Raw genomic sequence first — 26,531 nt, forward strand, 5'->3', positions numbered from 1 at the left:
CCTTCACCAGCTCGGAAAATGTTGATAGCACACACCAACTCAGCTCCTTTCCTCCCTGCACTCCCTGTTCACAGGCCACCCAGAAAGAATAAACACCCTCATCCACTCACCTGAATTCCAGTCTCTGTGCCTGGAGCCTCGTTTTTGCAATGCTCCCTGGGAATTCAGCAGGGTGGATGGATGCTTTGCTTCACCCTCTTCTGAGGGGTGGGCTAGAGAAATGTCCACTCCGTAATTGCCATTTAAAATGAGAGGGTTGGAAGAAGTCAAAGAGTTTTAAGTACAGAGAATGTCCTCAGTATATTTGAATCGTGACTGAGTTTGGCATCTGTTCCTCTTTAGCTCATTTGCTTGTAACCTTTGGCCTCTCTGCACACCTGATTTCAGAGTTAGAAGATAACCTTAAACAACAGCATTGGAGTTACTGTAATCATGCAGCTCCTGAGTCATGTTTACAGCGAATGCAGCTCTGGGGTCACTTAACTGTTCGTGATAGAACCGAATCACCACCACCAAAAGACATTGATATAGAGGTTTGAAAAACCATGTACAAACATGCACAAGTCTTAATGATGTGTCTTAGGGTGGGTGGGTGAGAAATAGTTGTGTCTAGAAAGGGCCACTATACCAAAATACTGGATTTCTAATTTAACCTCATTAACAAGAAGAGGTTATGATAAGGGGAGTTATCACTTAATACTTAAAAACAGTCTGTAATGGGTAGAGCGATGTGGGATCCAAAATGAAACTGGCCTCATTTCAAAGTGGCAAATAAATGTGTGAAAGAAAGAGAGCCAGTGAGTATAATTTCTTTTAGATTTTGTTTTCTAGACTTTTAAACAACTTCTATCCCAAAGACAGGGGGAAAAAATTAAACTAAAATTTAAAAAATCAGTCATCATGGGACCAAAATCCATTTTGTTTTGAATCATGGATATAGAAGTTGTTGAAGAGATAAAAAGAAAACAAAATTAGGGGAAACAAATACATCTCAAATGTGAACCTTCCAGATATTCACACTCACATGTAGGCTGATATTACTAAAATCATCATAAATGACCATGACAAACAGTACAAACAGTACACGATAAAAATCTTAAGATCATAGTTAACTATAAGTGAAGTGATGGTGAAGATAAACTGTAAAGAAGAGCTAAGCTGTATTAGTGGTAAAAGTGACAGATGGAAATTCAATGTGGTCAAGGGCACAAAGGAAGTAATTCAGCATAAATGTACATGATGCTAAACTCTAAGCTTGTTACAATCCAGAAAAGGATTATAAAAAGCTACTGTTGAGGTTTCCTGAAGACACTACCCTTGTGCATGGTTTCGCTAAAAAAAAAAAAAAAAAAAAAGAAAAAAAACAAACCAAACCAAAAAAAAAAAAAAAAAAATCCAAAACAGTAAATATTCATACATGTCTCAAATACAATTCTGTCCAAAAAGTGTTGGTAAATTGTTGTTTCTAGGACAATGATGCCAATCGGAGTTAAAGAATAAGTTGAGTTAAATTCTGGAAATCTGAAGAAAGGGGAAACATTATGTAGATCTATACCCAATTCTCAAAAACCCAAAGTATAGGAAACTTAATAATTCAACTGAGTAGAGATGACTCATATCTAAGTTTCTGTTTGTTTGATTATTGTATTTAAAGCCAAGGATCTGGGATGCCTGGGTGGTTCAGTGGTTGATCACCTGCCTTCAGCTCAGATCATGACCCCAGGGTTCTGGAATCGAATCCCACATCGGGAGCCTGCTTCTCCCTCAGCCTGTGTCTCTGCCTCTCTCTGTGTCTCTCACGAATAAATAAATAAAATCTTCAAAAATTAAATAAATAAATAAATAGATAGATAAATAAATAAATAAATAAATAAATAAATAAATAAATAAATAAATAAATCCAAGGCTCCAAAGACAGGGAGAAGCCAGTTGTCTTTTAATTTCCCAGGTTAGGTGAGAGTAACTCAATTAAATGAATACATATTAAATATCTAAAGACAGTTTTAGTCTTAGAGATGTCAATTTGAAAGGCACTCAGGCAACCTTAGCAACTTCACAAAAAGAAGCATTCAACTAAAAAAAATATTTGCCTGTGCATAATTCCTAGCCAACACAGCGATGTAGGATTCTCTATCTCTTACTGGGTTGCCTTTCTCAGTTGAAGAGCATCACTCTACATTATTTCTCATATAGAGCCCTCAGACAGGAGTAGCACAGTCATCTTTTAACTTGGATCATTATAGTTTTCGCCGGGACATTATTTCTCTAGAGAGCCCTCAGACAGTGTACAGTGTTCTTTTGAACTGGATCATTGTAGTCTTTGCGTGGACATTCTGCTGTTCTGTTTCATCTCTAGAAATGCTCAGAAGTAGAATTGCATTGCAGCTTTGTGCAAAGGTGAGAATAATACTATAAACTTTGAGGTTTCTGGGTCTAAACCTGTCTCTTACATTTAAGGAACCTGAAACATGGACAGACTGAATCATGGCAGTGCAGTAACTGGAGGTGGTCTCTTGACTTGGGTTCTAGGACTCTTCCATTATACATGCTACTTTTCACAAGGAGAATGAAAACAGCTGGGAAGACACCTTCACCATAATTCAGGTCAAAACATAAAATCTGAGTGGTCTGAGTAGGATGTCCAAATCCACTGAAACTAACCTATGCCTTAACTTATGGGTTCAATAAAAAAGAAGGTTTGAATGGGGTTTTCATCACCCATCAATTTCTTCTAAATCCTTATACAACCTCTGAGGCCAAAAGAAACAGGAAAACTGCCCAAACTCTTGGAAGTCACGAAGCAAGAGTTGGCATCTGCTGTGACCTAGGTACCATCTTGGTACCTAAATCAAATGGCCTGGGATCCTCACAGGATTCCATGTTCTGTACCCTTTTCAGTGTCCAGGAGTCTGAGAAGAAAACACTCAGAGAAGTGCCAAGTTTATTAGAGTGAGAGAATGCTACCCTCACATCGCCACCAACAGACATAGATCCCAGAGATGCATGCCCTGACCTCACACCAATAATTATGGAAAATCTCTCGAGTTGACAAGAGGCCACCAAGTTGACCCTCTCATCTGATGTGCTAATCCCCCTTAAACATCTCCCTCCAACGGACTGAGGCTACATTTTGTTTAACTTATAGCCATGATGGAAACTTTGGTCAGCCCTGAATCTGCAGCACTCTGGAAGCAGAGAATGTTTAAGTACTATACGGTAGTAGAGGTAAAGTTCCTTAGCTTAGGCCCTATTTGTCCCTTTTCTTATGAGAAAAGGTTCTCAGAGTCCAGTGCAAAGTCTAAAAATCCCCCCAATAAGCACAAAGCACAAAAAGGAGCTTTGGTAGATGCATTTTGTCAAGTTTTCAGACGGTCTAGTTCTTGATCCACAGAAGGCCTCTGTTGCAAGGTTCTGGGGGCCAGCCCTTTCCAGGAGCATCTTGTCCTTACGCTCAGGGAATTCCTCCCAGAAAACTGCTAGGTCTGCTGCTCCACCAGCTGTAGTTTGGCAGTCTTGACTCGGTGGGCTTCACTCACGTTCCGGGCACGGACCTCTCGGTTGGAAATGAACTCCACTTGTTGCATAGGGAACCAGCCTCGCTCCCCATCTGAGAGTCTCATGCCCTCCAGCCAGCCTATGGGCACAGGGTGGGTGGGAAGAATTACCTGGGGCAGGCCCACAAAAAGTCCCTTTGGATCTCCTTCCCCCAAACTTTTCTGAATAGTAAGTCTAAAAGGACTGAAGAGACTAGTGTGTGAACCCGGGCTGTTCTAGGTCTGGCAAGGTCTACAGCTGCCTACTTCCTGGGCCTTCTCCACTCTTATGGGTTGAACAGTGTTCCCCCAAAATATATGTTGAAGTTCTAACCACAAGAGCCTCAGAATGTGACCTTATTTGGGAATGGAGTTCCCAGGTGTAATTAGTAAAGTTACGATGAGGTCATACTTGAGTAAAGTGGACCTTAATCCCATACGACTGGTATCCTTATAAGAAGAGGGAAATTTGGACACACACACACAGACGGAAGACAGAGGTAGAGACTGGAGTTAGGCTACCACAAGCCAAGGAATACCTGGAGCTACCAGAAGCTGGAAGAGGGGAAGGAAGGATCCTCCCCAAGAAGTGTCAGAGGGAGTATGGTCCTGCCCACACTTTGATTTTGGATTTCTGGCTTCTAGAACCAGGAGAGAATCAACTCCTATTGTTTTAGACACCCCCATTTGTGGTGCTTTGTTATGCAGCCCTAGGAAACAAATACATACCAGCTATAGGATCCCACCTCCAACGCCCAGCTTACTCACAGATTCTCCCTCTTACCATCGCTGCTTTGCTGGGTCACCATCACCACGTCTGCCTTCTCTAGTGCCAGCTCGTCGTTCTCTCGGGGTTTGTAGGCTCGAAGGCACTGTACTTGAGGGGAGTCTTTGGAAGACAAGAGCATGAAGAGAGGTTAGAAAGGCAAGTGATGGGAACAGAAAGTAAGGATTACAGGGGGGAAGTTGGAGGACTCAGGGGAGATAAAGGTCAGGCTTTAGAAAGTTAGACAAGAGACAATGGGAAAAATCTGCATCCTCTACCAGGAAACAAAATGGTGGAAAAGGAAATGGAAATACCGGAATTGAAATGAGTCAAAAAATTCTATTTCTCTGGGGAAGACGAATTGAGAAATACGTTGTAACCGCCTTCAGTGACTCATTATTATAAATATTCCAATTCTGCTAAAGACCCATCTTCCCTCTGTAACCTTCCCTGACTCTTTAGTCCTCAGTGGATTCTGAACTCCTTTAAAATTAATTGTCCAGGGGCAGCCCGCGTGGCTGAGCGGTTTAGCGCCAACTTCAGCCCAGGGCATGATCCTGGAGACCCGGGATCGAGTCCCACATCAGGCTCCCTGCATGGAACCTGCTTCTCCCTCTGCCTGTGTCTCTGCCTCTCTCTCTCTCCTCTCTGCGTATTCTCATGAATAAATAAATAAAATCTTTAAAAAAAAAAAAAAAAATTTAATTGTCCAGGGACACCTGGGTGACTCAGCAGTTGAGTATCTACTTTCGGCTCAGGTCGTGATCCCGGAGTCCCGGGATCCAGTCCCACATCGGGCTCCCTGCATGGAGCCTGCTTCTCCCTCTGCCTGTGTCTCTGCTTCTCTCTGTGTGTCTCTCATGAATAAATAAAATATTTAAAAACAAAAACAGAAACCTAATTGTCCATTTACCTCTCATCCAGTTGCTTTGTGTATATTATCTGTCTCCACTGCTAGATTGTAAAATCTGATTCTGTGACTCACTCTTCATTTCCTTTCTAGCACCAGATGTGGGATTGGAAGAGATGCAACCTGTGGGGGTCCAGGTATGACCTAAGGAAGGCGCTCTTCATCCCCTTTAGCTTTAGTTTCCTCACTTGTAAATGACTGGGTTGATCAAGGTGATTCCTTGCAAAATTCTGGATTTTCCATACTTCAGTATTTTTGTGGACCAGAGGAAATTTCCATAGTTTTGAAGCTCTAGATAACAAGCCTCAGAGGACTCCTGACCCATAAGCATTCCATCTTACGTCGCTCTATGTGACCACAGTTCACTGGTTCCCTCAGAAAACAAATAGAACACTATTATATTATTATCTCTACTCCTCTTTCTTTTTATTCCTTTCTTTGAGAGAGAGAGCATATGAGAGAGGATGAGCAGGGGGATGGCAGAGGGAGATCCATGGGCCTTGATCCCGGGACTCATGACCTGAGCCCAAGGTAGATGCCTAGCCTACTGAGCCACTCAGGCATCCCTGTAGTTCTTTTTCTCAAGCTTATCTCCAACTGCCATTCACAAGACCACAGTGAAGGAGGAAGAATCATCTTGCCTTCCTTTCAACTGGGGAAACAAAAGCCAGCAGATGGGTCACATAGTGAACCAGTTACTAGAACTCAGTTTACAGCCTGGTTCTCCTACTTCCTTTTCCAAGATTCCTTGTATTTGTTCTTTTGAGTTACCAGTGTTCCTCTGAGTTCAGTTCCTCCCTGGATACCAATTAGGGAATTCTTGCTGGTGGACAGCTGGGGGCTTATGGGAGACCCAGAAATCAAGGTTTCACATGGATGCAAGACACATTTGGTGTGTGTGTGTGTGTGTGTGTGTGTGTCTACATGTGGGTACCCGGAAGCCCAGGCTCAGGGCAGTGTTCTCAGGCCATTCTGTACAGGAGATCGTGTGGTTAAAACAAATCGACTAGGTTGCTCTTCTCCCACAACTCCCACTCCAGCCCTACTTTCTCCCCATATTTCCCCCAAGACCTTTAGCAAGTGAAATCTAAGGTAAAATAATAGCAGGATAGACTTAAGGGAACAAATATTTTAAAAGAGTAAATTATTGCCCAAGGGAGAAAGTATATGAAGGACGAGGCACTACCATTGTGGTGAGTAGTTTTAAGTGGATCATCTCAGGTGCTTAAGCTCCAGTGGCCAGACTTCCACTCTCAAATTCTGGATAAAAGCAGTAAGTGGAAGTCTCTCAGGGTTACGATCCAGCCCCCTAAACTCCTGCATCCAAAGGTGACCTCCAGCCCTATTTCCCCCTTTTATACCCTTTTATACCCTCACTCACCATAACACTCCAGAAGGTCCAACTCCTCTCTGGGCATGGCCAAGGCTGAGATCCATCGAAGCTTTTCACTTCTGAGAAAACAAAGCAGGGTCAATGCTTCAGCTGCAGCTCTGGGGTGGAGGACGATGGCCAATGATGGGGAAGGGAAATAACTGTGGAAAAGACTTGTCTGGTTCAAAAAGTCTAGTTCAATAACATCTAGGATGAAAGTCAATGACTTTGCTTGGTTGGAAACATAAGATCTTGAATTGTATGTTAATGTGTTTATCACCCTTTATTTTTCTCTTCTTTCTAAGCTCAACCTCTTAATGGCAGATCTTTCAAGTGGAGGCATAATATCAACTAGACACATGAGATTTTCCATTTTGTACTAAGCAAAATGTTCATCTCGGTTTAGATTCCCTCTATCACTTTGCATAATTCTCAATACTCTACTGCCCACCTCCCTTCGATCAGATATCTCAGAGATGAAAATTATTTTGTAATCGTAATTAGATCAAGGAAATGTGTCTATTTTTTTTTGCTCATGCAATATAAACCAAACTAATTTTGTAATTATCTGAAGGATTTTGTATTATGTTAGCCTCTGCTTCCAAAAACACTGGAGTAATTGAGACCCGACACTACTTCTATTTGAGGAAGATGCTGCCCAAAACACTAAACAAAGAACGTGAGTCTGTATTTGATTACTTGACTTTGGTGACGTTTTGCATATGAACCCCTATATCAGCATTTGTTCCATAAGTGAAGACAGGTATGATTGATCCCACCCTGAGCTGTCTTCTGAGAGACAAAACTGAAAAGTGCCTGCAACACAGGAATTCTTGGACCACTTGGGGTCCTGTCAAATTTTTTTTTTTTTAATTTTTATTTATTTATGATAGTCACAGAGAGAGAGAGAGAGAGAGAGGCAGAGAGAGAAGCAGGCTCCATGCACTGGGAGCCCGACGTGGGATTCGATCCCGGGTCTCCAGGATCGCGCCCTGGGCCAAAGGCAGGCGCTAAACTGCTGCGCCACCCAGGGATCCCCCTGTCAAATTTTTTAAAGAAGAGCCTTCTTATATCTCTTATAACAGCAACAGTAGCTATAGTCTTGTAGTTGATTCATTATTTTAGGCATATGTACCAGATTTTATAGGTCTTATTCTTTAATATTCTCTAAAGTGTATGTATCTATACATACACTATCTATGCAAATGTATTTATTATTATTATTATTATTATTATTATTATTAAAAAGATGAGCAAATCAAAGTTCTCAACACTCTAGATTTCTGTTCAACAGAAGAATGGCTTGGAAGGTGGGAGGAAGGCAAGCTAAAGACACCCCAGGGCTTATCTTATCCACATACATGTCCACCAGCCTTTGGCACTTAAGAGTTTCTGTTTACACACATGGGCATTACGGACAGGACATTAGGAATTCTTTAGTTACTCTATACCAGCCCATCTCCATCCTGTTATATCACAAACTTTGTCCCTCTTGACTAAAGAGCATAAAATAGATGCTCAACTTTGGTAGCAACTCTGTACCCTTTCCCACCCCATCTCTTGCAAGGTGTCCATTAGCTCTAAGGGTTTGGGTTGGGATTTCCCAATGGATGCTCTTTAGTCCAGAATAGGATAAATAGTGTGTGGCTGTTTTCTGGACACATTTTCTGCCCCAGCCCCACTTCCTTCCAAGGCAGTCCCCCCTCCTTCTCTCCCTCTCCCAGCCGCATCTCACTGGGTCTCTGTGCTGAAGAGGAACTCGGCCTGGGTGCCCTGCGCGTTGTGCAGCAGGAAGAGTCGGAAGAGGTTTTTGTGAGGTCCGTGTAGCTTCATTTCACACTTTTCCCCTCGGATGGAGGAGAAGGGAGCATGGTCAAATACCAGGAATCGGCTACCCCTGCAAAATACAAGGCTAGTTAACCCGACTGTACAATTGTTATATCTGTAACACAGTATGAGTCCCGCTATGTGATCTTGTGGCATAATTTGGTGGGATCCCTTCTTTCTCTTCTCTAGGCCATGACCTGCACTCCCTGGGCTGAGCCCCTGAGAAGGGCTCCTTAGGGAACATGACCCCCCTCTGTCCCTTTCGTCCCTGCCCTCCTGCCCTATCCCATTTCCCTCTTGTGCCCTGGCCTCCCATTCTAGTCACTGACTCTCGGGGCCGAGACAGCAACAGACAGTCATTGAAGAGATGCAGGTGGACAGGACGCGTGTTGAGCTTCCTTCGCAGCCCTGGGGACAGACTGAACTCCAGGGCTGTCACCTCTCCACTCTTCACCAGCCAGCGCGACTGCGAAATGAGCGGGAATATCTGTAGCATAGGGAAGGCAGAAAAGGCAGTGTCATAGGCAGGGCAGGTGTGAGGCTTCCTCGGTCCTGCCCTCCCTCCCATGCCTCTTCTTCATGAGTTCCACCACTGACCCTCACCTCCTCCCCAGGTCCTCCCTGCTCATAACCCATCTACTTAGACTGTTTCTCTCAGAGCCCCCCACCTACCACCGTCTACCACTCTGGAGCTCCCACATCCATGGCTCCTGCAAATGGAAGGTGCCTATGGTCCAACCCAGGATACTGATGACACGAGAAAGCTCAGCCCCAGAAGCCTGAACTGGAGGAGAATCAGCAGACCCTGATGTGAGGGACTAAGGTAGGGGACGGTACGCTGCGTATCTTAGAAGTGAAAGATCTGGGCAGTAATGACATCTGTGCTTTCTCCGACAATAACCAGAGATGTGGGAAGAGAATGTGGGGGCATATGTGGGAATGAGAATAAAGAGAAGTTGGTGGGGTCTGCTTGGAGTTGGAAGTTGGGTAAAGGTAAGGGTACTGGACCACAATTATCATGTGGATCAGATTTTCCTTCTCTTTGAGGGAGGTAAGGACGGTGTCTGTTCTGAGGTAGAATTTGAATGCAGAATGTTTATTTATGTTTGTATAGGGATAGGAGATTTTGGTCTTGTATTTGAAGTCAATTTCATAATGCTTTGGTTAGACTAGATGAAAACGAGAAAATACTGAATGGTTTAAACACAAAACGTATCTTTACAAAGGTTTTTACATTGATAAGTTCTCCCTCACCTGCCCACTTCCCAAATGCATATTAACCCCTCAGGTAACCCGCTTAGGTGACCACTGTCCTTTATTTCCCATGTATCCTTCCAGAGTTTCTCTATGTCTACACCAGTGAACACAGATTTGTATCTTCCTACTTTTCACCAAAGATAATATCCTATAATACACACAGCTCTGTATTTACCCTTTTTCACTTAATAATATATCATGGAGATTGGGGCAGGCATGTGGGTGTCCCAGAAACAGGACAGAAGAGAAGGCGTGCAGACGTTAAGGGCAGAGACCGAGATAGTACGAGCAAGATGGTTCTACGTTAGACGGTGACCTGTGGGTTATGCTAAAGTGAAGATTCACAGGTGGGGTCAGGGTGCAAGAGACCTACTCACTTTACACTCGAACTCAATCTTCTGGCTCAGGTAGATGAGCTCCTCTGTCCGTCGCATCCTCTGGACATTGTTATTGCAGTCTCGGATCAGCTGAACATAGAATAGAGTGAGGAGAGAGGAAGAACACTGTGTTAGAGGTTTTGACCTTGGTCTCCTGCAAGAAATTTGGAAGTTAAGGGGCCCCTGGGGGGCTCAGTTGGTTAAGTGACTCTGGCTCAGGTCATGATCCTGATGTCCTAGGATTGAGCCCCATGTCAAGCTCCTTGCATAGCGGGGAGTCTGCTTCTCCCTCTCCCTTTGCTCCTCTCCCATGCTGCACCCCCCTACCCCTGACCTGCCCTTGATGTCATGCTCAGGTGCTCTGCCTCTCTCTTAAATAAATAAATAGAATCAAAAAAGAAAAGAAAAGAAAAAGAAAAGAAAAGAAAAAAAGAAAAGAAAAGAAAAGAAAGAAGAAAGAAAGATAAAAAGAAAGAAAGAAAGAAAGAAAGAAAGAAAGAAAGAAAGAAAGAAAGAAAGAGAAAGAAAGAAATCCATCAATCAACCAATCAATCTGGAGGTTGGTTGTGACAGCCTCCATTTTTTCTGGCAGGCTGGGATTGCATGAGGGTAGAATTGAATTGAAGTTCTAGGCCTCTGGTATACCTTGTATGACCTGAGAGGATATTCCTGGGTGGGGTGAACCTAAGATTTAATTTGGGGATGGTGGTAGTGAGAGCAAAGCCCCTTGGGTGTGGAACATCCTCAGTGCGGGAAGGAGGCCAGGTGGGGTGGAGGGTGGGTAAGGAGGGTGTTCACAGGTTTGGCTGGGACGCTGAGGAAGGTGAGCAATCCCCTTAGCAGGGTCCTGCGCTCTCTGGAGTCATGCACCTTGGCAGAAGAAGAATTCTCTGTGAAGGCCAATCGAGGGGTGTGAGTGGGGGTGGTGGCCGCCTACCTCCTCCAGCGCATGATGTGCCTTTGTGGCCTCTGCTTCCTCTGGAGATCCAGGCTGTGTTCTCTTCAGAATGTTCTGTAGAACAAACCGTAGGCAGGCGCCAGGTGGAAGGAAAGGATGGGAACACAGGAAGAAGGAGTTATGGAGGGTCGGCTAAGGCGGTCCAGAAACACCATTTTTGCAGCAGATCCCCCCTGAGGAAGAAGGGTGTGGGCAGCGGGGAGTCGGCTCCATCATCCACAGGGTGCGGAAGAAGGGTGACAGAACCTTGGGGCTCCCGCAGATCACCCCTCTTGGGGGGAGGGGGGAGGCCCGAGGAGGGACCCCTGTACCTGGAGCAGCAGTTTGAGACGCGTGATGCGCTGGAAGGGCAGGATCAGAAAGGACTTCAGGGAGAGGCGCTGGCAGACGGGGTCGCTCTCCAGCTTCTCCAGGACCTCTCGGAAACTGCTGTTGCTGTTCCTGCGTGGGCGAGCCTCAAGTGAGAAGGGACGTAGGGGGCGCGGGGGGACGGGGGTGGGGTGCAGGGCGTGGAGATGGCACAAGAGAGAGCGGGGACAAGAACACGCATCGTGTGGATACCGTTTGGGGTTAGGGTTGGGGTTTGGGGGTTTCCGGGCAGGGTCCCTGCAGGGCCCGCAGGGGGACCGCAGGGGGGTCAGGGCTTACAGCAGGACTTGGAAGGTGCGCTCCTGGTAGGTCTGGTTGGTGACATACGGCAGGTAGACCCGGCGAAAGTCGGGAGCGTGGTTCAGGACTACGTCACACACTTGGAAGGTGAAGATGTTGCTCTCGAAGTTCTCCTCCAGGTCGGAAAGGAACCTGCACGGTATCCGCACGAGTCTCCTGAGACCTGCGAGCAGCTGGCTGACCCCCGCCATACCCTGAGTTTGTGACTATTAGCCGGTAACTTCGACTGACTTCTCAGCTCTGCGCCCCTCTATGCTCTAGGGTTCCCTGCAAGGCAATCTCTAGTTTGCCCCTCATATAACCCTCTGATCCCTATTTTCCATTTCCTGTTCTTCTTTTGCTTCTGTCCTGGCTTTCTGAGCTTTCCCTGTTTCCCAGAGCCCACCTCCAGGGCAGCGCCTACCCACAGTACGTCCCTTCCTCAACCAGGGAAGCGTTTCCCATTCGTGTGTTGACCCGTTAATGGATCTGTGCACCCACACACCCTCTCCTCTTCTTTGCTCTCCCTCCCTACTCTGACAGCATTGGGAATCATGAAAGGAGCAATGAGAAGGCTTCTGAAAAGGGGGTGAGGAGGAAACACCCGATGGTTTATAGGCTAAAGATACTGAGGCTGAGTGAATGGTGTTTGGGAGAAGAGGAATCTCACGTGGTGCTGACTTCACGCACGTCCTGTAAACGAGAGAAGAGCCACTGGTATTCCTGGTTGGAAAGGGTGGCCCGCAGTGGGGCTGAGAGCTGGAAATGATCCACAGCTACATGCAGACTGCGTAGGTATGAGGCCTCTGACACGATCAGCTCAAATTTGGCCTGGGAGGTTGGAGAGGAGATTAATTTAAAATAGTTATGGAGTGCCCAGTGTATGCTAGCCAGTGCGTGACGACATTCTACGGGCAGAGCAGAGGACAAGGCGGATCCTCTCATAGCTCACAGTCACGTCAGAGCCTAACCTGGGATCAGGAGAGAGAAAGAGCACTGGAGCCTGTGGGAAGAACGTACAAGCCCCTATAGGTATAAGAGAAAAGGGTACTTTCAAGAAGCTTAATAAACTGAGCATCTTTTGAACCGAGTATCTGTACTAAAGTAGTGGCAAGAGATGAAGCTCAGAGGGCAAATAGAGGGAGGTCAGGAGGATTGCGTGAATGAGGTAAAACAGTTTGGACATATGGGAAGACTGAAAGAGGCTTTATGTAGGGAAATCACTTGATCAGATTTGGCTTTTATAAAGGTTATTTCTGAGCATGGCATGCCCCTAACCGGGCAGAGGAGCCACGTTAGGAAACTGCCATAGTCATCCCAAGGCAACAGAGGGAGGTCAGAAGAGCCACGGGATGGGGAGAGGTAGGCCACCTTCGAATCACCTAGGAGGGAGATTTGAAAGGACTTGGTTCTTTGCTAGAAATGAGGGCTGAAACAGCAGACAGTCACAATTTAATGGCTCATTTGTTGAATTTAGTAACTGAGTGAATGGCGGACTCACTCACTGAGCCAGAGAACTTTGAAAGAGGAACAGACTGAGGGGATGAAGGTGATTTGGGGTCTGAGGAGAAATGGGAGGAAGCAGGACATTTGAGAACCAGATGGTGCTGTTGTGGTTTAATGGAGATGGGCCAGCGCTTGAGAACTCATTTGGAGGTTCCAGCAGGGGGCGTAATGGCTCATGGCCCTGTCCTCCTCCGGCCGGACTGCCCCATGCTCATCTAAGCACGTCTCTTCAAGGTACACGCAGAGAGGGACAGAGGAGACCAAGACGACACACACCTGGGTGATGACCCTCACCCACAGCAATACTGAACTGGGGGCGCTGAGGTACATCTGAGTACTGGTTCCAACATTCACTGACCATATGACTTTGTGGGGCCCATTCAACCTCACAGAATCTCCGGGTTTTTGTCTTTCTGTGCAGGTACAGTGACCCCATGTCACAAAGATGTTATGACAGTCAAAAGAAATGGGATCGGTGTAAACACCTCGTAGACCCCAGAGGGCTATTTTATGGAAGGACTATGTGCCTATAAGCATAGAGGCTCCTCTTCCTAGAAATAGGAGGCCAGGGCTAGCCCGGGACCCCCAGTGGACTTCCCAGTACACTCGAGTGGGTGAAAGAGAGCTGGGGTTCATATCATCTCCTGTTGTTTGGTCCATAAGTATTGGGCAGATCACGGATTTTTTATATATCCTCCATGTGCTTTAGAAGTTGAGGTCAGAATAAGGCCCCCAAGTCTGAGCTTCAAAAAACCTACACATTTATAGCTGCCTCTGTTTGATTTGTTTATCCATAAGTCCTTCTGGCCAACATCTGACTCCTTCCCACCTCTGAAGAGGGGAGAGTATGGCACTAATATGTATCAAACCATGTACCAGACATCACGCTAAAAGCTACATATGGGTACTTTACTTAAACCATACAGCAACCCTGAAAGGTAGACATTATCTTTAAGTCTTAGACAAGGAAACTGAGATTTGGTGAAGTTATAAAACTTGCCTAAGATTACACAGCTAGCAAATGGCGAAGCCAGGATTCCAACCCCGGTTGGCCTGACTTGAAATTAAAGTACAGTGGTAAACGTTTTTTGAGTGATTGCTATGTACCAGGCACTTCTCCTTTTTGGTTCTCCCACTATTTGAGACCCAGTGTTACAAATGAGAAAACAGAAGGTTTTCTGGCCAAAGTTGAATAGCCAGCAAACAGCAAAGTGGGCTTCACGACCAGGTCATTTACTCCAGAACCCAAATACGTATACAGGATTCCATGGTGCCTTTCCATGGTGCCCTATTGTCTTCCTGGGAAGAGAGGTTCCAGGCCCTATTTTAGACTGATTATTAAGACAAGCTCTTCCATGTGAAACCCGTTAATGGTAATAACGTAACAACAAACAGCCTCTACTAGAGTCTTGCCATTGGGTGTTAGGACCGAGCCGAGCCTGATGGTCATTTCAAAGCCTCTATGAGACCAATGGGCCACAAGACAGCAGCAAGGGCCAAAAGCCACTCAGGTGCCTCAGTTGAAGAGAGAAACTTCAGTGTAGTGTGGAACCCTGATTGAAGAGGGAAGTTTTAGTCTAGCCTGAGCCAGCAGCGAAGGGAGTAATTGCACATCCCTCCCAACAAAGTCAGGGGCATGGTCACTTGGTATGAAGCCCGACCAACAACAGGTAGGAGGAAGCGGCCCCACGCCCTGCAGAAGTGGGGAGCAGGGCCGGTGGTAACATCCAGAAAGCAATTCAGATGCATCAGCGTGGAGACCAGTGACAGCCATGGCGTGCATAGAGCATGTGATGAGTGGTGGTGGCGGTGAGCAAGAAACGGGCATAAGACTTTGCTCTCCCTCCTGCACCGCCACCCCCTGCCCCAACCCTGCCCCGCTGGGTACCTCTTGCAGTTTTTGATCTTCATGGGTCATGGAGAGCAGCACGGTGCTGTTGCGCACCACAGGGATTTCCTGCCAGAGGGAGCCACTGGAGGCCATGGACAGGCGCTGCAGGTAGGATTCGGAGGAGACCAGAGCCTTCCGGGGCTGCCGGGGGGAGGCGGGCCCCGTGGCCTCTCCCAGGCTGTCCAGCCGCTGCTGGCTCTGAATCTCCTTGTTCAAAACCACATCGCTGTATTCCTGGTAAAGCAGCTGAGCTGCAAGGGCAAAGAAGATGACAGAGGGAGAGAATTAGGGAGACAGGGATGGGGAGGCATAAAGACAGAAGCCACCAAACTGCTTCTGGCTGTCCTGGCAATTCTCTCTCCTTGGAGAGATCACGGACTGCCCCACCGAGGGTGGCTATGGGCTCCAGTCTCGGGCAAAATGCCACGTGGGGCTATACTTCTGTTTCAAGGGACTCACAGGAGTTGATGAGCTTCGAGCGGCGTCTTGAAAAGCCTCCCATCACCTCCTTTGGTTTCTTCTCCCTATGGAGACAAGGAGGAGGGCTCTGGGTGCTTGCTGGCCACTGACGCAGAGAAGCCCCAGGTGACCATAGATGAGATAGTCTCTAACCTCTGGGACGCGTGCTGGGATGTCAGGGCCGAATCCCCTCAAGAGGCAAGCTGTGGCCCTGACCCACGTTTAGGTAGTTCAGAGCTTTTTTGGATGTCATGTTGGACGTTTACAGGGGGGTTAGTTCATGGCTACAGAACCTAGGAGGACGGGAGAGTCGGACCCAGCTGACAGCCGGGTAGGCAAGAGATGCCCTTACCCTGGAATCCTGGTGTACGTCTCTTCCCTTCCCTACCCCTGGAAGACACAGGGTCCCAGAACCCTTGTCAGATCATGGAACTCTCAGTGTCCTAAGAAAGGACAGTCTAAGTGTGTCTGTCAGGAGAGAAGGGGACTCACCGAAACACAATGGTGTCTGAAGGGCCAGGGGCCTTTTCTACGCCTGGACCTCTTGTATCTGGAAACAGAAATGGTGAAGTCACTGAGATTTTGGAGGGACATTCAGGGTGGCCAAGAAGGCAAAACTTAATGTAGGAGATGCAGGCCTCTGAGGGAACAGAAGGGCTCAGCCGGGAGTCTGTGCAGGAGAGCAGTGCCAAAGTAGAAAGCATTTGAGGACACGATTAGCAGGTGTGTCCCCAGCCCTGGAATCCTGGTATCAGACGTGAATTGGACAAGAAGAGGATGTCTTCTGTACCACTGGGAGGACATTGAACAGGTGCTGGTAGCTGGAAAACATGTGTGTCGGGGGGAGAGAGGAAACATCCATAACAAAGTTGGGAAAAACAGGTACACAGTCAAACACCACCATGGCCAGGTGGAAGAGTGGAAGGAGAAGGAAAGTCCTACAGCGAGCTCAGAGAGACTCTCGAGGGCTTCCCTCTGTGTTGACATTGGGTAGGCAGATGAGCAGGTGGATGAGGAGAAGCCCCGGGGACAGAAGATGGGTGAGGTGGTAAGAGCTGGAGAAGGCTTGAGTGTCACCGTGATCTTGCCCCTCTTGCCCCTCGCTTACCGGAAGAGCCCTCAGGCAAGATGGAAGGTCTGCGCAGGCCTTGCCGGTTCCAGCCCTTGTGCTTACTGGACCCCTCACCGGGATCTGCGACCCGCCCACTGACGCTCTCCAGCGGTCTCCCTGTGTCCCGCCTGTGGGGCCAGCTGGATGCCTTCTCCAGGTGGGGATGGCTGAGCTTTTCCGACTGCCTTGCTTGGCCTACATCCAACCTCCTCAGGCCATTGGCTCCTTCCGGAGGGGCTGATCTTCTCAAAGATCCTCTGGCAGGGGCCTCAGACTCTTCGGAGGGTCCTGGTTCACAGGTGGGTCCCTGGAGCTCCAGACTCCAGTGTGTGGTTGGGGAAGACGGACTGAGAAGGGTTGCCACATTGCTGAAAGCCATGCCAGGGGACACTTCACTCTTACTCCTGCTGGTAGAAGCCAAAGAGTCTGTTGATCGGCCCATGGCTGGGGGCCAGGAGGTACGTCCAACAGAATGGGGAGCAGAGACTGTCCGCTCTTGACAAACAGGCCTTGGCTTACCCCGACCCCCTGAATTCATGAGTTCTCCCTGAGTGCTCCTACTCCTCCCCTTGGACTTGGGGGGTAACGGAGGTGGTTCAATGGGAGGATCCATAATAGGGACAGGGGGGAGAGGCCTGTAGATCCTTGGATTACTAAAAGAAACAGAATGGTGGGGCTGGGACAAATCAGGAGTTGGGGGCAATGGCTTTGTATCTCAGCCTACGGGAGAAAGAGGTCAGAGTAGGGGTGGGAGTGTCCGGGGTAGAGGGCAGAGGTCGATGCTGCCTTGCCACGAGGGGGTCAGGAAATGGGGGAAGTGGGCCTTTGGGGGGACCATGTAGCCCCGAACCTGGGGCCAATGGAAGAGCATGGCCACACCTCTTCAACGTGGCAACTCCTGCATGGAGGTGGCTGTCTCTCTCTACCACGGAGGGGTGGACATGCCTCTTCTCTGGGGGAGGAGGGGGCAGAGGTTCAGGGATCCTCCCATCTACAGAGATAAAGGGTGGGGAAGAGCCATAGGCAGGAGACTCTGGGGCAGAGGCTGAAGTGTGTGGGGAGCCACATGGCTGGGTGCTACAGGGACTACTGGATCTTTCCAGATTTGAAGTGAATTCTTGAGAGTCCCACCCCAGAGTAGATAATGAACTAGGGGATTCGGGAATGATCCTACAGTCCCTACCACTTTTCCTGTCCCTTCTTGGGATCACAGAGCCATAGATGGCAGGTTTGGGGGCCCTTTGGGGCAACTCTGAATGAGAAAAGGAAAGTGAGAGTCCCAGCAGGTCCGGAGTTGGCTCTGTCCTATGAGAGCCTGGGAAGGAGTTGCTCCTTAGGTGCTGGACAGTCCCTGCAGGGTGGCCTGGGGGGCCCTGGGGGTGGGCCCAGATGGAGCTGGTGGGTGTTTCCACGGTGGTCTCTGCAGAGGGAGCGCCAGGGAGGGCAGCTGGGGGAGTCTCGGAAGCCCCACAGTGATGTGCGTGGGTGGTCCGAAGAGTTGCTCTGGAGGTTTCTGGAGAATGCGCAGCAAGAAAGGGCTCCCTCCTGGGAGAGCCAACTGGGGGGCTGGCAGACAATGATGTAGTCGTCCGGGAGGAGACTTCAGCAGGACCGGAAGGAGGTGGATGGGGAGTCCTCGGAGGAGTTGCAGGGGTACCGGCAGAGACCATCTGGGTCCCCTGGCCGAACACTGCCCTCTTCCCCAGCTCGGGTCCCTCCTGCTGGCTGTCCTGAGCTGCTTCTTGGGCGGGCGACCCCCCAGCAGGAAAGGAACCAGGTAAAGAAGCAGGCCGGCCCGACCACCCTCCGGACTCCAGTGGAGGAGGCAGAGCTACAGGGGATGGTTCCTCAGCCCTAGGCTCCTCCCGAGGCCCAGGAGTACCGGTCATGGGATAACAGGTGTCTGGAAACAAGTCACAGGGAGAAGAGACCTCAGAGGCTACCAGAGCCAGTGTGGAAGGACCATCACGTGCTTCCCCCTCTTCTGTAGGCCCCTCTCTGCCCTCTCCCCGAAGCGGGTCCCCATCCCAATTCTCCGGCTCCTCCTCCCCTGACCCCACTGCCTCCGCCTCCCGCCCCTCCACCGAGGCCACCTTCCCCCGAAGACCTCGAAGACCTCGACCTTCTGGCCTTCCAGTTACTTGCCCTGATTTGCCCACCACACTCCACTTCTCCTCATTCTGAGCAGCCCCGCTCCCCTCCTCTGGCCCCCCTGTCTCCCTGTTCCCCTCCTCTCCCTGCTGTAGACCCGGCTGGCGCCGAGGCTCCATCCCCTGCTCACTGCAGCGCAGACCTTCCAATTCCCCAGAAAGCCCCGTTCTCTCTCCGTGCTTTGCACACATCGCACGGCCTCGTCTCTGCTCCTGTTTCTGCTCTTGCTCTCCTGTACCATCCGCCTGCTCCCCGCCCTGTTCCTGTCCCCCTAAACGCCCATCGCCCCCCGCCGCTGCTTCCTCCCGGAAGGCCGCTTCGGCCAGTCCCTGCTCCTCCAGCCCCCAGGCATCCAGAAGGCACATGAGTCCCCCTCTCCCTGGACTTTCTTCGGCCCCCGCAGCCCGCAGCTCTTCCCCCTGCTTGACAGAGTCCCCCGGGAGCTCGGGCTCTGCAGGGTGCTCTTCACAGGGAGGCCCAGATCGGGGCTGAGCGGAGGTGTCTGGAGAAACCTCCTCCTCTTCTGCATGTCCAGTTCCCCCAGGCAAGGAAGTGAGCTCTGGTCTAAGCTCCATCTCCACCCCGCCACCCCGCTCTCTGGACACTGGGACCGTGTCTAGATGTTCACCCTGAAAAGGGCAGGCCCCGCGCTCTGCGTGAGCTGGTGTCCTTGCCCGACCGTCTGCCAGGCTCTGAGGCACCGGCTCCTGGCGCTCCGGGGTGTCCCACGTGTCACCCACGGTGTCTTCCTGGTCGGTCTCCACACCTGCAGGGGCTTCCTCGGGGAAGGAGGTCATGCTCTCAGTTGCACAGCTCTTCACATCCTTTAGGCCTCCCTGCTGGGGCTCCAAGAGTCCTCGTCCCTCTGCCCATGTGGACGATGGCTCCCAGCCTTCTTGAGCTTCGGGCCCCAAGGTGGCAGTCTGACTGCTTCTCCTGAGAGGTTCCGGGATAATGCTGAGCTCTGCTAAGGCAGGGATGGGGGTCAAGGCCCCGTGTTGGGGCTCCTCAGCCTCCATCAGGGCTGAGCCCTAAAGAGGAATAAAACACAAAGTTCTCATCACCCTTTCTGCTTCTACCTATCAAAGGAACAGAGAGCAAGAGTGGGACATTTCTTCGGTTCCATTTAGAGTCCCTCTTGGTGACAAAACGTACTCAGCAACGTAAGCAACGGCCTCTATGAAATGTACCACTGATTTGTTCATCTAATAAATATTTACCCAGTGACCTCCCTCAGGGCAGGGCATTCAGTGGTAAACAAGACAGACCGACTGTGTCCTCATGGAGCCTGCAGTCTGGTGGAGGAGACAGATCATAAATGATTAAATTAGAGTATAAGACCGTTGTCAAAGAGCACCAAGCACTCCCAGTGGTCATTACTCTCTAGATTGTATTATGTCATACTGTCTCCCAGTCTATGCTCTGGACACCAAGCATGACTCAGTCCTCTATAACTCGCAGACACAGTGAGTGACACACCCTGAATCCAACAACCCAGCGAAGAGAGGGAGGGAGATCTTCCTCCAAAGCTCCTGATGGGATTAAATAGGTCTGTGGCCACGGCAGCCAGTGTAGCGTGATCTCCCTGTGCACCCTCTGGAGTTCACTCACCTTAGCTTCCACAGGATCTAGCAGAGCCTCGTAACTACTTAGCAATTCTCTATTCCCTTATAGAAGCAGCTGTCATAGGGGCACCACACTGGGTGGCTCAGTGGGGTCAAGCGTCTGCCTTCGGCTCAGGGCGTGATTCCCCGGGTCCTAGGATGGAGCCCCGTGTTGGGCTCCCTGCTCAGCGGGGAGCTGGCTTCTCCTTCTCTTTCTGGCCCTCCCCTGGCTCGTGCACGCGCTCTCTCTCTCTCTTTCTCTCTCTCTCAAATAAATAAATGGAATCTTTAAAAAAGATTTTTTTAAAAAGCAGCTTTTAGAAAGTAGTATGGTAATGACTTACTAGATTGGAACCGTAGGAGACACAGCGGTTACCCGCTCAGTCAGGTCCGTGACACTGGGCTACCCTACGTCCCCCTGCTTCCAGCATCCCCGGAACTCCTTCCGCCACCTCTTGGAAGTTTGTCCTTTCCACCTATCTTCTCACTTCCAGCAGAAAACATCATCTCCCACCTTGCAAAGAATTTAGAAACCCAGAGAGGAACTGCTTGGGTTCCTGGCAATTCAGAGCGCCCGGAGTTTCGCGCTTTTCCTCCTTCCTGCTCAGACAGCCCAACAGGTGGCCATCCCCTTGCTGGCCATGTTCTCAAGCCTGCCTTCTCGGTCACCTTATGCGATGGATTTTCTCTTCTTCCCGCACCTTCCCCCCGCTCTGTGGTAACCATCCCACAACTGAAGCATGGTCATGGCCTTCTTATCTAAGCTGTGAAAGGAACTGTTCAACCCTGAGGTCCTCATCTCCTCCCACTCCATGTCCTCCACTAAGCAGCACTCCGCCCACCTCCCCCACGACCGACCGTCAATGTTAACACCAAGGGACACTCAGTGCGGTGGTCCTTGTCGGTGTCTGCCACTACTGCCATCGGAAATACTTTCTTGTCATTCAGGAGCCCACACATTCCTGGTTTAACCCAGTCCTCCAACCAGGGGCCTGCCCTCCTCTCTGTAGACGTACCAGCTATCACGCACATCACTCCTCCTCTGAGCATTTATACAATCGCATGTGCATTTTGATTTACCATCTGTCCCGAACAAGAGGTGGTGAGCTCCACGAGATAAAGAGCTATGTCCATCTTGCTCGGCTGTCTACATCTAGCATAATACCTGGCCCATAATGAGTGCTCAATACGTGCTTTTCTTTAAAAAAAAAAAAAAATATTTATTCATGAGAGAGACAGAGACACAGACAGAGGGAGAAGCAGGCTCCTTGCAGGGAGCCTGATGCGGGACTCGACCCCAGGACCCCGAGATCACGCCCTGGGCCAAAGGCAGACGCTCAGGTGCCCCTCAATACGTGCTTCTCCATTACAGAACAAAATTCTTGTTTCCCTCCTGGCCCGCCTTCCCCAGATGGAATCTGCGGCCAAGTCCTGTTGAGCCCACCTCCTCCTTATCCCTGGAGCCTGTCCACTTCTCTCCATCGGCACCGCTAGACCCTGGTGCCCTCTCCTGTCCTCTCTCACCCAGGCCACTGTACCCGGGGCACAGCCTGGCCACTGGCATCCACACAGCTCCTCTTGCACTATGGCCAAGACATTCTCTACTCCGCAGGGCAGTGATCTTTAAATGCCCCACTTCTAGTGTAAAATCTCCAGCAGCCTCTGACTGTCACCGGGACGAAACCCAAATATTCAGCCTGGGTTATGTGCCCTCCTCGCCTCACCTCTGCTTCCCCTGCAGGGGCCTCAACAGCTGTGGGCACCCCCACCCCCTGCCTCCACATGTGCTGCTCCTCTGCCTGGAATCCTCTTCTGCCCCAGCGAACCCTTTGCTACTCTCACACTCACTGCACTTGTAATTACACATTTAATGTCTATTTTCCGGGCTAGAGCGTGAGCTTCGTAAGGGCACAGACGCTGCCATATTCATCCTCTGTCTCATTGCCTGCAGCTTCGCTTGCCCTCAGCAAAGATTTATCGCATGAGTGAAGAAAGGAAGACGACGGAGTTAAAGGCAGGTTGCTCAGTTCTTATATCTGCCTTGTGTGTCTCTCGCTAATGTTGCTCAGTGTCTTTTTAGACAATCGTAGAAATCATTTATGTGAACACCCGTTTTCTCATTTTACGAAAGGGTCTGAACTCTTTCTTTGCAAGGATTTCTAATAAAGGTTAAGTAACGTTAAAAAGTACCCTGTTAACTTCAAGAGTCACAGGAGTGTCGGGGATTGTAATTACTGTGGAGGAGAGAGAAAGTATAAAAGAGAAATGCAGGATTTTATGAGTTGGGAGAACCTTTAGAGACACACAAGAAGCTCCGCTTCACTTGCAGATGGGCAAGCTGAAGGTCACAAACCTGGACACTTGCTCAAACTTCTTAAGTAAATGGTACAGGTGACCTCAAACCAAAGTGTCCAACCTTACGTCTACTGTAGGCAACCGGAAGCCCAGCTGTAAGAAGCTGGCAGGTCCTGGCCTAGAGAAGACCCGGGGGCAGGGGGCTATGGAACCCACAGCTGTCCCTGGAGCCGCGCATCTCCTGCCTCCTCCAGGCTTCAAGCCAAAGCCCACCGCCCAGAATGCCTGCTGTCCTGCCAAGAGACTGCACAAGCACACACGCTTTCACAAGCACCCTTGCGCGAGCACCCATCCACACGCGCGCACACACGCAATAGGCCGCCCTTGCAGTTCCTATGCAATAGAGCCTGACATAACCAAACAGACAGGTCCCTAGCCACCCTGGAGATGTTGTGTGTGACAAGTTCCTGGCCACCCCAGAGACGCAGATACCATCTATATGGGGCAAAGAGCCATGTCCAACATAAGCACACTTGTGAGAAGGGCTTTCATGTCCCTTTCCAGTTAACTGACACAGTGTGTGATTTGCTCCCCGTTTCTAGACCGAAGTACAAAATACTATAATCACGAGATGATACCGTGACGTGACCCTATTCTCTCAACCACACATTAAATACTAGAGTTGCTCACCGCAAACACTTTCTGAAACTTGGCTAAGGAGGGAAGGAGGCTGTGCATACACCTGAGGTCTCCCCTCACCCACACCTGTATTGTCCTTGCCCTGTACCCATGGGCATGCTCATGTCCCCCAAACAAGAAGCTTCTAGATACACGTCTGTCTGCCCTCTCTATTCAGGCTGCATCCCCATGCGCCCTGGGGTCCATGGACACCTTCAGTTCCATTCGAGTTACGTGACGCGTGTCTGTCTCCCACAAGCCCGCTGACACTATTTCTAGCACCGCCTTTATCCATTTGGAAATACTGGTAGTCACCAGATCAGCCACCATTTACCACAAAGGAAGAACGTATCCTATGTCCCCTGTACCTGATCCTGTCCTAGTAATCTGATTGCAAGGTAAGACAAAGCGACAATGTGAGAAAGCTGAAGGAAATCTGCAAAACATGGTTCCGCCCGCACAAAGCCATCAGGGGAGAGCCTTTCTGCATCGCCCATTTGAGGTTCCCTCCTCATCCCCTTCTCCACCAGGGGTGAGTAATCGCTATTTGTCTGCGCACAGGCAAAGATGGGGCATGGCATCACGGTCATCTGGCCTTCCTCCGGACCAGACACCTTTTGCACCTGCTGACCCTGTCCACATGCAACTTCTTTCAAGACCAAGCCCCAAGTCCCTAGTGAGTGAGAGAGCTCAGTGTGTCCTTTGGGGCCCCCCAACACCTGAGCCTTGTCCATGTCTACTCACCAGAGAATTGTATTTCAAAGATATCGTCTCCTCCCTATCATGCTGCTTGTTCTTCAAACCGGTGTTGAGTGCATGTGTTTTTTTGTTTTTGTTTTTTTGAGGATCGTGCTTCCTGGATTTGGTAGCCGTGCCAGGCTCAAATATCCTGACTTATACCACAAATCACTGCAGTACTCTTGAGCTTACAGCACTACTGAGTTTACACTAGTGCCTATACTGTTGCTCGCGTTAGGAAAACACCTCCCAAATCAAAATACTCTCATTCTGATTCAGAAAAATTAGACCACCATAGAGCTGTATGTCATTATTCACTGTTTGACATAAATGTCCCCAATTGACAAAGATATGAAAATCAGAGTAGCCTTCTGGGCCACTGACTGCTAACACCTGTGTTCTATCCACGTGAGGAAAGCTCCTCCATCCCAATGAAGACTGAAATAAACATCTCTTATCTGTTCCCTAATGTCTGAAAATACATTATCCACTGTCTTGTAGACCCCATGGGCTGACTCCGAACATCATTAGCGGCGACGCTGACGTCCGCCCCACAAATCCATCTGTGGCCCTGGTGCCATCCACAGAGAGAAAGTGAATGTGAGCAACCTCTTTGTGTCCTTACCGTAGACCCTGAGGGTGACCTTGTTCGGTCCTATAAATGACCAGCTCCTGTTCACTCCACAGACGCAGACTCATCCCTGTCTACACCAGATGCTGTACGTCGCCTGTTTGAGTCTACAGCAGTGACACTTGAGCAACACTGCTCCTGTTCAACCCATGATCCTGTGTGTGACCCCATTCTTGTCCATACCATGTAGTGACAGACACCACGAATGACATGTTCCTGCCTATCCTACAGACACCATAGGCCACAACCTATGACAACCTCAGACTAACTATGTTAGGGGAAGCCATAGACACTGGGGACCCCTAATACATGACAACTCTTGACTATACTTAGAATTACTATTTTCTTTTAACAAGAGGGATTCCTCTGCAAACCTCCTGACTTCCCGCTCTTCTCCACTAGGATACTAACAGGCAATCCTCTTGCCAGTCTCTCTTAGAAACCTTCCTCCTCAGCCCCCAGGAATGCCCCCAATAGACACGGCTTGAGTTTCTGTTAACCCAAATTGGTTAACCAATAATTCCCCACTTTGCCAGGGCCTAGACCCAGAGCCTCTTCACAGTCCAGGTGTAGATAAAACAGGAAGTCTGCGAAAGAGGCCACATCCGGGGTTGTTTAGCTGGGAGTTGGGGTTTCTGGAGTGGGCCAAGGATGCAAGACCGGGGAATGGTCAAATCCGGGAGCAAAGCAGGCAAGAAAGTGGAAAAGAAAGTTCTCTCCCTGGTCTGTCTGACACACCCTTCCCCCTCAATCTGACAAGAGTCCTGGCCAGAGTTCACTTCTTAGGTAGACAGGAGGGCAAATCTGTCTTGGGAATCCAAGATCCAGGAAAGGGAGAGCACCTGAGGTCTGGAAATCCACTGGCATCAGGACTAGGTCTCCCAGGACAGTCCTGCGGGGAAGGCAACTGTAAAGGATGCTCAGAACCGGCCCTGTTCTAGCACACGCACACCCCACCCCCCGGACCCCCCCCCACCCCCAATTCAAGGAGCTCCCTTCGCACTCCCCAACCTCAGAATGCAAAGTCACCGTAAACACGAAGCTTTGGGAGTTCTTCGCATATATGGAAGAAATAGGGTGGGGGCAGGACTGGAGTCACCTTTGCGGGTTCGGGCGCCTGGGCCAACAGGGGAGAGGCGTGCACTTAGACACACGCAGTGTGCGAATCCGTAGGAAGATTCACGAAGGAAGGGCCCAGGCCTGGGTAAGAAAAAGGAGACAATAAAACACGTCTGGATTGGGAATAGGGCCACGAAGGGAGGCTCAGTGACTTCTTCCTCCGGGGGTAGGTTTCCCCAGAGCCGGAGCCTTTGAAGGAAGGGCCCTGCTCACGGGCCCAGGGAACATCTGGGGGCAGGGTGCGCGCTTCCAAGGCGGGGGCCAGGCCGGAAGCAAGTTTCCAGGCAGGAGCGTTTCCTCCAGCTTCCCTCCCCGCAGCCTGGGGACGCGGTCACACCCCCAGCTCTGCCCATCTGCCCAGCCCCCCATTTCCGGAGCGGGTGCCCCGCGAGCCGGCCGGCCGGGCCCGGGGCGCAGGCCCTGCTTCCCCGCGCTTCCCGGGCCCTCCCCCCCCCGCCGGGGCTCGAACAGCCGCCGGCCCGGCCCGAGCGGCGACGGAGCAGGCACCCACCTGGGCAGCGTCACATGCTGTCTCGGCCGAGAGGCCCCTCCGGGTGCCCGGCGCCGGCCGCCGTCCCCGCGCAGGCCCCGCCGCCGCCCGCCGCCCGCCCCCCGCGGCCCGCCCTCGCCGGACGGGAGGAGGCCGCTGCGCTCCTCGGAAGTTTCAGGTGTGGGAAGGGGGACACACCTTCCCGGGGGG

The 26,531-nt window shown here is 50.1% G+C and overlaps 1 protein-coding gene across 1 annotated transcript; it reads right to left on the reverse strand.

Moving 5' to 3' along the window:
* Positions 1-1,913: 1,913 nt before the first annotated feature.
* ARHGEF5 (Rho guanine nucleotide exchange factor 5) lies at positions 1,914-26,429 on the reverse strand. The gene is given in 16 exon segments (XM_038559281.1): positions 1,914-3,634; positions 4,318-4,422; positions 6,591-6,661; positions 8,317-8,478; positions 8,738-8,895; positions 10,043-10,132; positions 10,980-11,054; positions 11,312-11,441; positions 11,649-11,801; positions 12,319-12,479; positions 15,043-15,296; positions 15,505-15,569; positions 15,997-16,054; positions 16,613-17,325; positions 17,327-19,797; positions 26,343-26,429. Coding segments are annotated over 15 exon segments (4,812 nt in total). The 5' UTR covers positions 19,786-19,797; positions 26,343-26,429; the 3' UTR covers positions 1,914-3,476.
* Between the last annotated feature and the right edge of the window lie 102 nt (positions 26,430-26,531).

This window comes from Canis lupus, chromosome 16 (genome assembly GCF_011100685.1).
Source record: "Canis lupus familiaris isolate Mischka breed German Shepherd chromosome 16, alternate assembly UU_Cfam_GSD_1.0, whole genome shotgun sequence".
Taxonomy (NCBI): domain Eukaryota; kingdom Metazoa; phylum Chordata; class Mammalia; order Carnivora; family Canidae; genus Canis; species Canis lupus.